This window comes from Suillus plorans, assembly GCF_016647745.1.
Source record: "Suillus plorans strain S12 chromosome Unknown HD556scaffold_22, whole genome shotgun sequence".
Classification (NCBI taxonomy): Eukaryota; Fungi; Basidiomycota; class Agaricomycetes; order Boletales; family Suillaceae; genus Suillus; species Suillus plorans.
Window position 1 is genome coordinate 303,767 of NW_024537406.1, and position 16,751 is coordinate 320,517.

Here is a 16,751-nt window from a genome sequence, read left to right on the forward strand (position 1 = left end):
CTCGTTCTATTCCACTCAGGTGCACTTCAAAACTTGTCGTATGACCATTTTTGAAAGAGAAGGAGTGTACAAGCATCTAAAACTTGAAAGTGCTCGTCGAGCGGAGTTTGATTTACCCGAGTATGTAACGCTATGTAACGCTGCTATGCGAGCGGCTAGGACTTTCGCTTCAGAAGCAAAGTTTGTCTAGCAGAAAATGGATATATTCGAGAGATTCAACGATTATCAGAGGGAAGATCACGCTGATTATCTTTGTAGTAGTAGATTATCTAGTACTAGTAGTACTACTACTATCAGGAAGGTGCTAATCAACGTGCACGCAAAGCCGTCCCCAGAGCAATCATGTTCTGCTTTACAGACAACGAAGCAGAATGCAGCGTAGGCGTGTCGTGGACGATGCTATTGTGAGTCTGAATTGCTTTGTACTCCGTTGCCGACAAAGACACTGGTGAAAATTGTACTGACTTATATACTCCGTCTTGGAACTCTAGTAGAGTGTTATGGACTGCAGCGCCCCTGATTGAAAATAAGTCGTAGAGCTTGTCGAGCTCATTGAAGTCGAGCGCTTCATGAAGATGAGTGGTCCAGAGGGAATTACAGATCGTCTCGATGACGGCGGGGTGGTTGACAGGGGACATGACTGTTGGATCTTTCTGAGAGAAGCTAGTTTAGCAACCTAAGAACGAAAGCAATGTAAATGGACTTACAAAAAGATAGCTGTGGTTGACGAGAAGCGGGGCAACAGTAGTCTCTCTGTGGTCAGTCAATGATCTTGTGTCTCCGGCTTCAAGAGAAAGAGAATAGTGGTTGAGAATGAGCCGTTGCGCCTCCTTCTTGAAGACTCCACGCACAGTCGTCGTGATCCCTGATAGCTTCTTGCAGGTCTCGGTGCGATCCGGTATTTGCGAGGCCGTCAATGATACACCCGATACTACACGTCCCACCACCTCCAAAAATGCTTCCTTAGCCATTCCAGTATTCCGTTCCGTCGTGGGCATCGCATTCTTGAGGAGCACCTTTCTGCGCATCACCCGTTTCGCCTCCTTCTTCACATCTTTTAGCTCTTTGTCCGTCAGCTGTCGGGGTCCAGGATCAGCATTAGGCTGAAGGCTGGATGGCGTAATGGGTGCCGGTAGTTGTTGTCGGGATGGAATCGGCACTGTAACAGATACTTCGCTTGTAGGTTACATTTGTAAAATAAGAACAAAAATAAAACAAGATTCAGAAGACTTACCCTGATGACGCCAGTTGTAATGAGTTGCCCTCGTTGGCTCTCTGCTGGATGGCGGCGCGGATTGTATATGAATACGGTGCAGATTCCGGGAACATTGGTGCCTACTTGGGCTGCACACCGAGCCTGTTGGTGCTCGAGGCGTTCTCCTCGCATTTGATCAAGACCTCTGAACCTTGAGCGTGTAGTGTGCTCGAGTTCCTGGATTCCGGGAGGTATGAGATCTTCAAACGTAGGTACATTTGGTAGATAGTCGTACGTGTCTGGTGATGGGGGGGGGGAGCAGGTTGCCGGCTGGATGATGGCATGCTAAGTTGGTTGTCAAAGCGCGGGTCACGAGGGGGACTGGAAGGCGGCAGATCATCATACTGCAGTTGTGGCGGAGGGTAATAAGGAAGGGGTTGATAGTGTTGAGGAACACCAGGGTCGTGGTCTGGCTGAGGGTAATATGGAAGGGGTTGGTAATGCTGAGGAGCACCAGGGTCCTGATCTTGCATACTATGGTTCCGCCCGTAGTGGGGCTGAGGGAGATTGTTGTATGGAAGTGGTTGGTGCTCCCGGTAGGACCCACGCTGATCGTTTCGCGCTTCCTCCTCCTCCTCCTCCTCTCCCTCATTGTCATCGTATCCTTCCATCATCACTGAGAAGTCGCTGTACAAAAGCGGGGGCTGGGTATGTTCTTCTTGAAGCCCGAGTTGGGTGCTGTCCGGTTGGAGGGAAGGATTAAGGTCCGATTTACACCCTGGTTTCTTTATGACTTTTGCATTTTTTCGGGGGGGTCGTCATTTTTTCGCAGTAGCCTTGGAGGGCATGGTGGAGGGAAGGGCTTAAGATGTAATAGTCAGTACGTCGTAATTAGTCTTACCTTTCGATATTCACACCTCATACAATCAATGAAAAGATGATCATCCATGCGCCATGCCATGAGGCATGGCTATCAGCGCGACCTCAATCTAGGTGCGACGAGAAGGGTAATAACAATGTCATAGTACGTTGGCTACAAAACACTGGTCCGGAAAGTTTGATACATATCATCTAACACAAAAACAGGCGGCCTTCCTGATTAGTAGAGATAGCTAACAGATCAGTGATTGATCCCGCCAATAAGAAAAGGCTAGACTCACCACATGCGCAAACTTGCATAATTTACTACGCACATATCACAATATTAATATTCTCCCTAGTAATAATGAATGCATTTAATGATTATAATTACAAAAAAAAGCGACTAAACTCACAATACTGTCGTTGTCTGACATGGCGGAATATTCGTCATCATCGTCATCATCCGTGCCTTCTTGAATCAAATCTCCATCAGCCATCCCCTGGGAAGAAGCAAGTCCTTCCAAGTTAACAAGGTCCATTTGTACAGCGGTGAGGGCCTCCTGTTCTCTGCGGTAGGTCTGGATGGTATCGGCTGAATCTCTTGAAATCTGTTTCTGTGCTAAATCTAACCATAGTTTCAACCCTGACTGAGCAATGCTGTGCTCCTTCTGCAAGGTAGCAACGGTGCGTTTCGAAAACCTCTTCCACCTAGTGATTTCTTCAAGCTCCCACATCTTTGACATTAGGAGGTTGCGGTGCTTCTCGCAGGTAGCAAACTGAGCTGAGATGGCCTCTTTGATTACGTCCATAGGGATGTTAGAATCACTCAAGATGGTTTGTGCCTAATATTCAGTAGTTAATCAGAACACAATGACCAATAGATAATTTTAGACTTCTACCTCAGCCAAAAAGTTGCCAGGAGGGATATCATGGTTGACTCCAGTTGACAATCTAGACGACATGCTAGTGGGTGAACGACTGCCATATAGTGGCTCGAAATTGAATGTTCCTTTATTGATCATGGGAGCCTTATAACCTGGAGAAGAACACTCAATGTAAGTCGCAGAGCTGGTTGGGCTAGGAGGATCCAGAGGTCTGTGATTCATAATAAGGACGTCTGGCATGATAGGGATGAGTAACTCACAGGTGATATCGGGCCAGTCAGCTTACTCAGTCTGCGCATGCACTGCACGTCGGAGTTTGAAGGAGTTCACGAATTTTTGAGGAATGCCAGCAGACTTGGTATTGGCAATGATTGCCATGGATAAGGCTACAAATCTTCGAGGACTGCTGGCAAATGTGCAATGCAAACTTGCAATCGCCGCACATCAATACAATCGCCATGCATCGATAATCGCCTCAATGTCGTCCAGCATAGAAAGAGACCACTCACCAGACCCTTATAACTTCATCTCAGATGAGACGTCATTTAGAGCTGGAAGGTAAGTGCTTTGGATATCAATCACTTACCGAGGGATGACTCTAGTTGCTAGCAGGGTGCTATATGATTGTCCTACCTGTGCAACACAATTCACGTCAGTAGAGCATCTATGTAATCACCTGACGGATGATCCACGCTGCAACGGTGTACCTGTTCCACTTGCAATTCGCCAACCTGCTGGTCCAGGGGAGGAGCGCACAGCTCGTTATCATGAAAACTCGGGATCTATCTATGGTTTTCACCAACCAAACTCCTTTGAGCGTATGAAGGCTCACGACTACGAAGCTCATCGTGCACATAACGTGTACTACCCATTTACCGACAGGGAGGAATGGGAGTTAGCTAAATTTCTTAGTGACAATCTTAACCAGGGTCAAATTACTAGGTTTCTGAAGCTATTGTGGGTCAGTCAGCTTGAATGACCACCTATTGAATTATCACTAATGACGTACAAGCAGGTTAAGTCAGAAACACGGAAACCACTGGCGTATAAGTCTGCGCAACAGATGTTCACCTTCATGGATGCCCTGCCAAAGGGACCAAAATGGCGCTGTACAACCATTCATACCGAAGGTTACATCACCACCCATCCTGTACACCTAATCTGGCATGATGCCCTGGAGGTGACGCGGCACATTTTTGGTAACCCAGTATTCGCCAACGATATGGAGTTTGATCCATACGAGATCCAGGTCAACAGAGAATGAGAATACGGTGAATGGATGTCCTGCTCGCGGGCTCATGGTATTCAGGTATATAGTGCACTTTATTCTATAGATTGTACCTAATGATAGCCGTCTTCCTCTTAGGACCAGCTCCCATCTGGTGCTACTATTGTTCCAATAGTTCTTGCTTCTGATAAAACCCCGGTCACCCGCCAATCAGGTGGGCTCGAGATGCATCCTATGTTTCTCACTACAGCCAACATTCGATCGGACATCTGCATGAAAGCTACTTCGCATGCATGGTCATGCATCGCGTATATGCCTATCCCGCAATTCATTTGTCATCCAGACTTCTGCTCGCTCTTGCAAGCCCGTGTCTGGCATCGGTGTGTAGATATTGTTTGTGAAAACCTTAAAATCACCGCTGCAACTGGCACAAGCATGGTGGATCCATCCGGCCACTTGCGCTACGCATTCACCCCCCTTGTCGCGTACACTGCGGACCTCCCTGAACAGCAGATGATTGCGTGTGTCAGTAAGAACGCATCACCCGTTACTTTGGCTACCCAGTCACAGTTTGGGGATGGTGTATCATACCCTCCTCGTCATGGGAATATCACGATTGAAGCGCTGCACCGACTTTGCCAACATGTGGATCCCTGGAAGGTTCAAGAATTCCAAGAGGAAGCCAAATCACTTTACCTCAGCGGGGTCCAACTTCCCTTCTGGCACAACTGGCGCTTTAGTGATCCTGCATATTTCCTTGCGCCTGACATCCTACACACACTCCACAAATTTTTTTTTGACCATATCTTCAAGTGGTGCAAGGAAGTTCTGGGGGCGGATGAGCTCGATTCGCGCTTTCGCAGACAGCACAAACATATTGGCACTCGTCATTTTTCCCAAGGTGTCTCGCACGTCCAGCAAATGACTGGGCGGGAGCATCGCGATATCCAGTGCACGATTGTTGCTACACTTGCGGGCGTTGCTGATGCAAACTTTATCCAAGCAATTTGTGCGCTTATCGATTTCATTTACCAAGCTCAATCTCCAACTTTCACTCCATCCTCGATCACTGCTATGACATCCTCACTCGCAGAATTCCATCGCTTCAAAAGAGCTATTATCAGCGCTGAGGCTCGCAGGGGGACCTCCGGTCCTATCGCGCACTTTGAAATACCTAAACTCGAACTTCTCACTTCATTTGCTCGAGCTATCCCTAATCTTGGCGCCCCAATCCAGTTTACATCTGAGACCGGCGAACACATGCTGATCACGCATTGCAAAGGTCCTTTTACGCGCACTAGTCATCAGCATGCAAGCTTCACGCAGCAAATCGTCCGCCTTTTGGATCGGGAAGACACAGCGCGCCAATTCGACTTGTACACTCTCCTCTGCTCAAAATCATTGTCCATCAATAATCTGATTGACAATGAATTCGAGGAAGTTGTCGACATCGACCCGGTGTTTGATTGGATCATGCGCATCTCTCCCGAGGAAGTTTCTTGTTTTCATGGTCCCTGTCCCGTCCGCAACCATTTTCTCAAGGGGCTTCTTTCAGAAGATAGCCGTGTCGCATTCCACGTTACTGTTTCTAGCGATCTGGCTGACAAGTCACCTAACTTTTTGGCGCGGTTATATCATCTTCCGAAATTCCCTAATCTACTTCATGCCTTTATTGAGCGCGTCAATGGGTCAGGGTCCCACTTTCAAACACGTCTCCTTAAGGTTTGGAACAAATTCCATCTACAGTTACATTCAGACCTGCGCCCACGTCTTGTCATGCCAAGCCAACAAGTACAAGCGTATCCACCATCTGGAGCTTATCCCCTTGGAAATTGTGATATGGTACTCCTGCGGACGCAGAATGATGGTGAGACACCAATGTCTTATTAGCATCGTTGTACTAACCTGGTCCTCTAGATCAAGTCATAGCTGCACAAGTTCGAATGGTATTTGGCTTGTCAACGAGGGGTTCTGCGCTGCCTCCCGAACTTTCTGAGCCACTTCTTTACGTGCAACTCTTTGAAGTGATCTCGCATCCGCAGGATGATCATGCGGTCATGATGTACCGTGTCAAGCGATGGTTCGAGACCGGTCCTGATGGTACACGAGCGAGGCTTGGAATGATTGTACCGCTTGTTGATGTCACTCATGCGATCGAGTTGATTCCTGAATATGGTCAAAGAGTTAATCGTGATGTTACTGCTGCGACATCCTTGGAACTTTATGATACCTTCTACCTTAACAGTTTTTCAGACAAGGAATGGTATCACACGCTACATACAGACTTTATGTAGTTCCTCTCGAGTCTCGAGGTCCTGTGGTGTGCATCGCAATGTTAGATTGATTGATTGGACTATCTTGCAAAGATAAGATTCGGTAAACAATTTAAGACTACATCTAAGACTTGATTTCGTGATTTTGACACAACTAAGTGAGTTGTCAGATCTCCACCAATCGCATGAGTTCGCTACTGAAGTCGTAAGCATTCGTAAGTGTTCGTAACGCGCGTAAGTTAAGCGTTCATTTCAGTGGTTTTGCAGATGAAGGACCTTTTACTGCTACAAACACTGCCAAATATAACACGAGATCCACGCGAGAGATCCCACGTGAGATCCCACACCAGATCCTACAACTTAGAACCCATCGAATTTTACCTAATGAAACACTGAATGCGAGATCCTGCACCAAATTCTGCACCAGGATATCGCTACGAAGGTCATCTCTGTCGCAAACGGTAGAATCGCGGAACATGCCTTTTGCTTCGCCACCCTCAGGACACAGCGCACCTCTATGTCTTCAAGTTGGTGCAGAATCTGGTGCAGGATCTCGCGTGGGATCTCTCGCGTGGATCTCGCGTTATATTTGGCAGTGTTTGTGTCGGAAATTTCTAATTTTGGTTGGCATGCCTTAAAATGGATTGGAAGGCCTCAATTTACCGGCAGCATTACAACTCGCTTGGAAGGGAACCCGAAAATTTTGGAAGCCGCTTAGAAGCAATATAGAGGGTCTTGCAAGTGGGTCCCAAGACTGTTCCAATGCAAGGGCAAGATTTTGACCAATGCTCTATATACCCTAATTGGAATATCATTGGAAGCGACAAGTATCCTTCCAAGGTCTTGAAATTATGCAGTCTTTTATTTAATATAATAATAGCACTATTAATAATAATATTGTAAAATTGCTCCCAATTGCATTCCAAGCGTTCCTCAATCACTCCCGTTTTGTTTTGAAATAATAATTCTGGTGGGGACAATTTTTGAGTTGGAGACAATACAAATATGATATCAGTCTTACTAACCTTGGACAAACGGATGGATGAGACCCGGAGAGGCAGTTGATGACCAAATCCCATTCCTAGCAGCGTGTTCAAGGAGACAGGAGTGGTTGGAGGCAGGCACAACAGCAGCACAACAAGTCCAAGGAGACGGGAGTGGTTGGAGGCAGGCATCAACGGCAGCACGGCAAGTTCAAGGAGACGGGAGTGGTTGAAGGCAGGCGTCAACGGCAGCACGACAAGTTCAAGGAGAAGGGAGTGGTTGGAGGCAGGCATCAACGGCAGCACGACAAGTTCAAGGAGACGGGAGTGGTTGGAGATGGGAGTGGTTGGAGGCAGGCGTCAACGGCAGCACGGCAAGTTCAAGGAGACGGGAGTGGTTGGAGGCAGGCGTCAACGGCAGCACAGCAAGTTCAAGGAGACGGGAGTGGTTGGAGGCAGGCGTCAACGGCAGCACGGCAAGTTCAAGGAGACGGGAGTGGTTGGAGGCAGGCATCAACGGCAGCATGGCAAGTTCAAGGAGACAGGAGTGGTTGGAGGCAGGCGTCAACGGCAGCACAGCAAGTTCAAGGAGACAGGAGTGGTTGAAGGCAGGCGTCAACGGCAGCACGGCAAGTTCAAGGAGACGGGAGTGGTTGGAGGCAGGCGTCAACAGCAGCACGGCAAGTTCAAGGAGACGGGAGTGGTTGGAGGCAGGCATCAACGGCAGCATGGCAAGTTCAAGGAGACAGGAGTGGTTGGAGGCAGGCGTCAACGGCAGCACAGCAAGTTCAAGGAGACGGGAGTGGTTGGAGGCAGGCGTCAATGGCAGCACGACAAGTTCAAGAAGAAGGGAGTGGTTGGAGGCAGGCATCAACAGCAGCACGGCAAGTTCAAGGAGACGGGAGTGGTTGGAGGCAGGCGTGACGGCAGCATGACAAGTTCAAGGAGATGACGGGAGTGGTTGGAGGCATCGGCAGCATGACAAGTTCAAGGAGACAACAGGAGTGGTTGGAGGCTGCAGGCATTGGCGGCATGACAAGTTCAAGGAGACGACGGGAGTGGTTGGAGGCTGCAGGCATCGGCGGCACAACAAGTTCAAGGAGACGACGGGAGTGGAGGTTGGCAGGACATGAGACAGTCGACGACGACAAGACTTAATTTTGTTTATAGTTGAAATGATATGACAAGTTGAACGAAAGACTTCCAAGTCTTTCACATCAAATGTTTGTTGTTGTTGATTGTATTACTAATCCAATGACATCAAGAACAATCTAAGTACATCGACGAGTGACATGAGACGAAGAAAATCTATTATATTACTTAGTGGTCTTTGATCGGCCCCTTCGCACACCACTGCCACTGACTACTAATGATGAAACCTCAGGTTCAACATTGGCAGGAGCTTGATCTTCTGAAATGTTACTGTCAGCAGCTGCAGCCTTGCCCTTCCACCTTGGCTTCGGCTTCGGCTTCGGCTTCTGAGCAGCAACAGGAGCTACAGGCTCTGCTTCAACGTCCTCGTTGACTGCTGCAGGTGGTAGGTGCTCGGCCAAAGCTAGACCTTGCATGGCAGCAGAGATTGACTGGGGTCCAGGTGCAGAAGAAGATGCTTCGATGACAGGACCAACTGATGACGTCTGAATCATATTCAGTTCTGGTAGTTCCGCCCCAGTCTCCATTGCATGCTCAAACATTTCTTCCCAGCTGTCACGCGGACCACTCGTCAAGTCACCTAGTAACGTCGAGTCTGAATCAAGGAGAGTTGCGGCAGAAGAAGTGGAAAACAAGGAGTTGTTGAAAAAGGTGAAGACTCTGTCTGCCCAGGCACCTCCAGTCAACAGCGATTGTCGGTAGTAGTTATGGTAGTCTTTGTATGGTATGCGAGATTTGTCGCCAACTTCAACCAACTCTTTGTCACCAGAAAGGACAAATATAGCCTGAAACTCGTATTAAGTGTCAATATTGTGCAGCATAAGAGACAATACGTACGACAATGGCTGCTGCAGCAATGAGACCCGGTGTTACAGCACGTAGCTCCCATATTTTTGCCTTTGTTTTCGGAGTGGGAACTGCATTGGCAGCGAGCGACGACCGGCCAAAGAGTGACACTTTCAGAATCTATAAATGCTATTTAGTTAGTTCTATTTAGAGAGGGGAGGCAAGAACCTACATAAACGAGTTTTGCTGTTTTCAAAAACTGATCTCTGAGGAGATGGTCTGGACAAGGGAAAAGAATCGGTGCAAACTTCGTGTACTGGCCTTGGGGGTTAAGGAGCAGAGATTTGCAAGAAGGCTCTGTGTCCCGTGCATAACCGCATATAAAAAACTTGGCATCTAAGCCAAAAATGGCTGCCGCGCATGACTTGACATCTGAGAGCATTTCGGCACGAACATTATTGACGCCTTTCACAAACTGGACAGACTAAGTTTATCATCGAGTGCAATCAAAGATGGGAGGGCTTACATGGGAGCCAAAGTTTTTATGAGCCATCATATTATGGTCAGCTGGCGGTATGAATTGGAAAAGTTCAGCTTTAATGCCATCCTGGATGGATAGCGGTGAGAGCCATCGCTCCTTGCTTGAGAGGTCGATTCTGGGAGGTGGCTCACGCAAGGGGAAAATAGACATTTCGACCCATAAGCAGTGGGTGATAGAGAACTTGTGTCCAAAATTTCTGATGCTGTCTTCCTTGGCAGCAAGGGCAAGATCTTTCTTTGTAAGCTTTGTCTTCCGACCTTTCGAAACGGTAGCCTCAAGTAAAGCAATCTTCTTCAATGATTCCCGGTACTTTCCATGCATGTCAAAAAGAAGTTTTTGCGCGATTTCAAGCGCCTGTTAGTAGATACAATTATTAGTTATTACTACAAACATTGTCTGTGTGTAGCAAAATGACAGTTACCTTGCGAAGATCTTGAGTTGACATGTTAGCGGTTGGGGCAGCAACGGTGTCGTGAATCCGCATCAAGTCTGCATCATCGTCCAAATCTGAGTCGCTAAGGCTATCAGTTCCATCTGAGTTGCGGGTGGAGTCACTGTCGACGTCATTGATTGCTTGAGTGAAGTCTTCACCTTGGTTGCGCTGAATTGGAGGCATAGTATTAGTATTAGTGAAACAGTCAAGCAAACATCGAGAACAGAAAACTGGAGTGTTAGTCAATCGCACAAGCTTTAAATTGACCCTAGCATGTGCTATTGGGGCGGCGACGACATGTCATGACATTAACTAACAAATTGATATGCACCTTAGACTCGTTGAATATATGTAATGATGCGCATTGATGGTTCTGATAAAGGTTGCAGCATTGTTCAGACGAATATCAGAATGAGACCCTGTGGATGTAATAAGGTGGCAGCATCACATCAATATCACACGCACAAATTAAACAGAGCATCATCACGACTTACTTAAATACATAATGCATTGACAATAATTGTGTCATGTCCCCATGCAGAAAGCGGAGATGAACGATTGATAGTCTATTAAGTACCCCGAAGATTCTTGACCATGTCTTCGAACTCCCTAAGCGTTACTGGATCCACATTGAGTTCCCACTCCAGATACTGATACATCTTGCACTCCATCTGATTGATTTCTCGCAATTGGAACATACCCTGGGCTACAATACTCCAGGATTTGTTGGAGTAAGTGCTGTCACAGATGACCTTGGATGCGAGCATGAAAGCGGATATGAAAAGACGGTGACCCGAAGATCCCCAAGCAGTGGGGAAGCGTGCTTTGAGAAGCTGGAAAGGTCATGGATTAAAGTTTGTCAGTGTGGTGAGACACATATGTGATGAAATGGGGGAGCCTTACTTGAGAGTTAGAAGAGGAAGGAGGGTACTCTGGACAAGTTTAAAAGAGATAGGTAATGTCAATGAACCGTTATTACTAATGTAACTGTAGTGAATGTACAGTACGAAGAAACATGTCAGTATCCACAGTATCCACAAGAAAATAATCTCCATCATGAGCAAAATCTGGAATGAGAAGAGCACCACAAATGATGGAATGAAGTGTAATAAACTCAGATAAAGAAGCAGGCCGTGCGCGAAGTCGAGTTAGTCGCAGTTCTTGATCCATACGCCGACGTGGGCCAATTCAGGCATCCATAGGTAGAACGAGTGCGAGATCTAAGGTACAGCTGCCAACAGTGTGCTTAAACATGCATAATGTTACGACTGGGATTGGTCGAGCTATCAGAGTCCGGATGGACAATCGGCGGTAAGCCTGATAGACAGGAGTCTTCTCTCGAATGAGAGGATCAAGGATCTGGGCTAAGACGAGTGTTGCTGACTCTCTTAGAATCGTGATTCTTAGACAACAAGGTTGGAGACCTTGTTGAAGGAATGTTCCAGGTAAAACCCAGTAGATTAAAGTAAAGAACATAATCGTGCATAGTACAGTCTATATAGGCAATGTTCGAGCGGAGCTCGTAAATGTGTTATCAAGATAAGAGCGATAGGGCGGACGGCCCGCTTGGATAAGAGATAAGAGAAAGGTACGGACAGCCCGTTTAGTACGTAATGAACAAAAGAAATGATAAGAGGAAATGTTATCGTAACATTACCCCGTTATTACAGTCAAAGTCACCGACTTCGACACTAATCGTCCTGGTTGATGTACTCGTCCATGTGAGCGTAGTAGATGACGTCTGCGTCAGCATTCTGGAATTCTAATTCCTCGTCCCGATGAAGTGTGTCGTACTCGGTGTTCGCTCTGTCCAACTCCACTAGGAGTGCTTCATCTTTCCTGGCTTCCCATGCTGCCAACACCTCGTAAAAGCCGTCGTCGGTATAAACCAACGGAAATTGCTCCTTTTTTGGAGCATAGGGGCAGTAGATGGAGAAGTGGCCAGGCGCATGAGCCTGGCATATACAGCAGTAGTATTCGGGGCAGTTCTTGTGGCGATGCCCTAGTTTCTTGCAGATGCAACATACGAAATTGTCGGGGGAGAACTGAGGTTGTTTTACCGTGATGATGTCGGGGGATTCGGTGAGGTCAGTGACCTCGCGCTTCTTTCCTTTAGAAGCTCTGGTCTTCATCACTCCATGTACGATAGTTCCCTTACGGGTCTTTCGTTTGTAGATGGTGGCGGGCTCGGGGATGGGTAATACTTCTTCAGCCTGTGCTGGCTGAGGTTCTTCTCTAGGTATATTTGTAGCAGGTATGCTACTGGGGGGAGCGCTAGCAGAAGCGCTTGGCGGGCGACCGACCTGGCCGTGTTCTGTTCGGCAACAGTTCGTATAACTGTTTTGCAGACAGTGCTAAAAGCAGCAGGAAGAAGCTGAATCTCAAGACTGCGAATGTGTCTCTGGATGTGTTGGCATGCAAGTCTGAGGGCGTCGTTTTTGATTTCCCTGAGTCGGAGCTCAAGGGCGGCGGTGGCGCGTATGACATGGATCTGGGATAATATGGGGGCTGCCACGACTGCGGGTTCTTTGGCGAGTTGTCTTTCAAGCTCTTCTGCGTGGGCGAGTGATAATAGAGTGGTTTCGACAATAGCATCGTCGTTGACGTTGATGATGTTCTGTCTATAGGATGTGTCTCTGAGGGAGACGTGGGAGATGTTTGATTCGGTGGGCGATGGTGTCTGGGGAGGAGTCATGTTACTGAAGAAATGTTTGTTTGTCTGAGGGAATGATTTATTCAGTTCAACTTGTGTCTCTCTTTATACATTGCAAGGAGATCTTTCGAACTCCGCAAATTCTCTTCGGGTATCCATTCATTGCTCCCGGAAGAATAACCGGTCCAAGATACAAGATAGTGTCTTCATTTTCCCGCTCCTTTATGGCTAAGAATAGCTTCGACTTCATATTCTTCTTCGCCATTGACTATATCGGGCGGTGGTTCGGTATAGTTCGGTCCGTGTATCTCTGTTTCGCGATAGGACGATAGTTCAGAAGTGTGGAATGTGGGATGAACTTTCCATTGCTTGGGGAGTTTTAGGGTGAACGTGATGGGGGATAAAACTGCCATGATTACGAATGGCCCGTGCCTCTTGGGCGCAAGTTTCCTGGATGGTAGGGAAGTGGGGAGATTGGTGGTGTTTAACCATACCTTATCTCCTATCTTCCACGGTTGGTACTTCTTTTTTCGAGATCTTTCTGCCATTCGTTGCATGGCTATGTTGTGACAAGCGATTGCTTCTTCACGAGTCTTCTGGAGGTTTCTGAGTCTTTCTTCTGCTGCGGGGACGTCTGATACAGCTAGGACGTGGGGAATCCCTCTTGGTTCATATCCCATCATCAGGAAGAAAGGGGACATGTTTCTTGCATCGTGTTTCCTATGATTGTGGACGAATTCGGCAAGGGGAAGGTGTTGCGACCATTCTAGCGGGTTGTTTCTGCAATAGATTTGTAGGTAGGTTTCGAGTTCCTGGTTAAGGTGTTCAGTCTGTCCATCGGTCTGGGGGTGGTACGCCATGGATGCTGCGATTTGATATCCAAGGAGTCTAGCTAGTTCTTTGGAGAATTTTGAGATAAACTGGGGTCCTCGGTCGGAGATGACTTTATCATGGAGGCCGAATCTTTTGAAAACGTTTTTGAGGAATAGCTTTGCTACTCCTTCGGAGGTGATGTTCTTGTTGCAGGGCAAAATAATTGCCCCCTTCGTAAGCCCGTGGTCGACCACGACCATAACAGAATCGAAGCCGCCAGATTCCAGGAGGTCGGTGATGAGGTCCACGGAGACCTGAGAGAAGGGTCGAGTGGCGGAGGAGGGGATCGGGCATAATGGGGGGTTCGTAGGATGGGTGTCCACCTTCATCTGTTGGCACAATGCACAACCGTCAACGTATTTCCGAATGTAAGTGCCCATGGCTGGCCACCAATAATCCCTCTTAATTAACTCTTCCATCTTAAAACGTCCAGGATGCCCGGCAGTGGGGTGGTCATGATGCTTGAATAAGACATCTGATCGTTGAGAGGGTGGGACATAGGCCCTGTTTTTATAAAACAGGATTCCTTCATGGAGTGTCCAATCAGACAACGCTGATTTCATAGGCGGAAGACAGATCCCATCCAATGCGTCTGTGGCTATTTGGACGATGGTGTCTTCGGCTGAGTCGATGGCGATGGATTTAGAGAGGTTCTCGTCAATTAATCGCACAAACATGGAATCTGGTAGAAGAATTTTATTCTCGTTATCGTTTTTTCCTAATGAATGATCAGGTCGTCTTGAGAGGGCATCGGGAGCGGCGAGTTTAGTCCCTGCGACATGATGGAGTTCCAAGTTGAAATTTGATAGGGTCAGCTGCCAGCGTGCTTGTCGTCGAGACAGCTTCTGTGCAGTTCGGAAATAGAGAAGGTTCATGTGGTCTGTAAACACAATCACTGGATGGGGGTTTCCTTCCAAATAATGGCGCCATTCGGAGAGCGCTCTAATGACTGCCAACAATTCCCTATCGAAGATTTCGTAGTTTCATTCTGCTGAATTGAATGATTGGGATAGGTATCCGCATGGGTGATACATCCCATTTTCATCTGTTTGAAGAAGGACTGCGCCTGTTGCAGCAAGAGAGGCATCGGTTGCGATGGCGAATTGTCTATTTGGGTCGGGGTTTCTCAATACTGGTTGGGATAAAAAGGCCCCTTTCAAGCGATCAAAGGAGTTTTGGCATTCAATGGTCCATTGGAAGGGGTGGTCCTTTTTTGTGAGGTCAATCAAAGGTCGTGCGATGTCGGAATAATGGGAGATGAATGAGCGGTAAAAATTGCAGAATCCAAGAAAAGATCGCGTGTCTTTTAGGTTTTCTGGTTTCGGCCAATGCTTTATTCCATTGACCTTGGCTGGTTCCATCCCTACTTCCCCTGGTCGGATAATCATCCCTAGATATTCCACTTCTTCTGCGTCAAAGGTGCACTTTTCGGGTTTGACAAATAATTTCTCTCTTCGTAATGTGTTGAGTACCCGCTTCGTCCGTCTTCGATGTTCATCCAAGTCTTTGGAGAAAATTAAGAGGTCGTCCATGTAGATGACTAACCATCCCTCATTTATCTCTTGCTGATAGAGTTTTCCCATGAAGGCTTGGAACATCGCGGGAGAGTTAGTTAGTCCGAAGAACATAACCGTAGGTTCAAATAACCCTTCTTCCGTGGTAAACGCGGCCTTCCACCGATCCTGAGGGTGGATGTGGATATTATTGTACCCCGATCTGATGTCAATTTTAGTGAAATATTTGGCATCATAGAGCCGTTCGATCAAGGATTTTGGAAGGGGAAGAGGGTACTGATTTCGAATCGTCCAGTCGTTAAGATAACGATAATCCTGGCAGGGTCGTAATTCTCCACTCTTCTTTCCTACAAAGAAAAATCCGCTGGCTTGAGGTGATTTAGAGGGGACAATAAACCCTTTCTTGGTATTCTCTTCAATGAAGGTTTTGACCGCTTTGCGTTCCTTTCCGGATAATGGATAGATTTTGGATGTTTTCGGTATGAATCCGGGTTTTAGATCGATACGGTGATCTACTCCTGGTCTTTCAGGGGGTACCTTATTAAGTCCGTCTTTGGCGAAGACGTCGGTGTACTGATGGAGGAAGGTGGGGACTAATTCTTCAAAGGTTTTGCTTTGCTTTGCTATTTCTCCGGCGACGGCAAATTCTTGGGCCTTGTTACTGGTTTTTCCGAAATTCTGTTCCTTCCTTGACATTCCGTCGCGAGTTAATGGGGTGTCGAAAGATAGGTCTTCGATTATTCGTACTGTCGAACCGTCGGTGGCGTATTCGACGAGTACTTCATCGTTTGCTAATTTGTAGGCGAACGGGTCTTTAACGGCAAGTTGAAAGTTGTCTGACCATACGTCTTCCTTGGTGTCGTAATCGGGGGTTTCTTCGTCTGCAACTTCTTCTATAGAAGCGGCGGTAGAGGGGAGGGTGGTTTCATTAGTTGCCACCTTCACCTGTATCGGCTTCTTTAGTTTGGAGTTTGTCCAAAGGCGAGATGTTTCCTTCTCGACAGGAGTTTTCTTGAGGAAAAGTGGAGGGAGGTTTCTTTTCCTTCTTCTTTGATCTATTTTCTTCTCTATTGCACGGGATCTCTTTGTGGGCGGTAGGGATACAGTTTTTTGTTCCCAGTCGATCAAAGGTTTCGATGCTGCGAGCCAGGGGAATCCTAAAAGGATTTTATCTTGCTTAGCAAGTGTTGCTACGTTGAATTTTCTGATCATCGTCCTTTGGTCGATTTTGACAGTTAGGATGCAATAGCAGGAAATGAGCCCTCCTTGGGCTTCTGATCCATCTGCGGTTACGACAGGAAATGGTCGCAAGAGTTTGTGTGTTCGTATCTTGTGTCTTTTGCAGAAGGCACTGCTTATAAAAGTTCCGGATGCT

General features: G+C 47.3%; 4 protein-coding genes across 4 annotated transcripts; 1 reads left to right on the forward strand and 3 right to left on the reverse strand.

The window, feature by feature from the left end:
- Nucleotides 1-308: 308 nt before the first annotated feature.
- Nucleotides 309-3,180, reverse strand: HD556DRAFT_1442244 (uncharacterized protein; the record flags this gene model as incomplete). The annotated part of the gene is made up of 6 exons (XM_041306428.1): nucleotides 309-653; nucleotides 708-1,171; nucleotides 1,235-1,275; nucleotides 1,340-1,980; nucleotides 2,470-2,898; nucleotides 2,956-3,180. The coding sequence occupies 6 exons, from the start codon at nucleotides 3,178-3,180 to the stop codon at nucleotides 309-311; spliced, it is 2,145 nt and encodes a 714-aa protein (XP_041161275.1).
- Nucleotides 3,181-3,532: 352 nt separating this feature from the next.
- HD556DRAFT_1235717 (uncharacterized protein) lies at nucleotides 3,533-6,462 on the forward strand (the record flags this gene model as incomplete). Its single annotated transcript, XM_041297769.1, has 4 exons — nucleotides 3,533-3,901; nucleotides 3,962-4,189; nucleotides 4,313-6,035; nucleotides 6,086-6,462. 4 exons carry the CDS (start codon nucleotides 3,533-3,535, stop codon nucleotides 6,460-6,462), a joined length of 2,697 nt encoding a protein of 898 aa, XP_041161276.1.
- A 2,278-nt stretch (nucleotides 6,463-8,740) lies between these two features.
- On the reverse strand, nucleotides 8,741-10,519 carry HD556DRAFT_1442246 (uncharacterized protein; the record flags this gene model as incomplete). The annotated part of the gene is made up of 5 exons (XM_041306429.1): nucleotides 8,741-9,361; nucleotides 9,414-9,542; nucleotides 9,595-9,837; nucleotides 9,889-10,257; nucleotides 10,325-10,519. 5 exons carry the CDS (start codon nucleotides 10,517-10,519, stop codon nucleotides 8,741-8,743), a joined length of 1,557 nt encoding a protein of 518 aa, XP_041161277.1.
- Nucleotides 10,520-10,905: 386 nt separating this feature from the next.
- On the reverse strand, nucleotides 10,906-11,506 carry HD556DRAFT_1442247 (uncharacterized protein; the record flags this gene model as incomplete). Its single annotated transcript, XM_041306430.1, has 3 exons — nucleotides 10,906-11,169; nucleotides 11,240-11,268; nucleotides 11,344-11,506. 3 exons carry the CDS (start codon nucleotides 11,504-11,506, stop codon nucleotides 10,906-10,908), a joined length of 456 nt encoding a protein of 151 aa, XP_041161278.1.
- Between the last annotated feature and the right edge of the window lie 5,245 nt (nucleotides 11,507-16,751).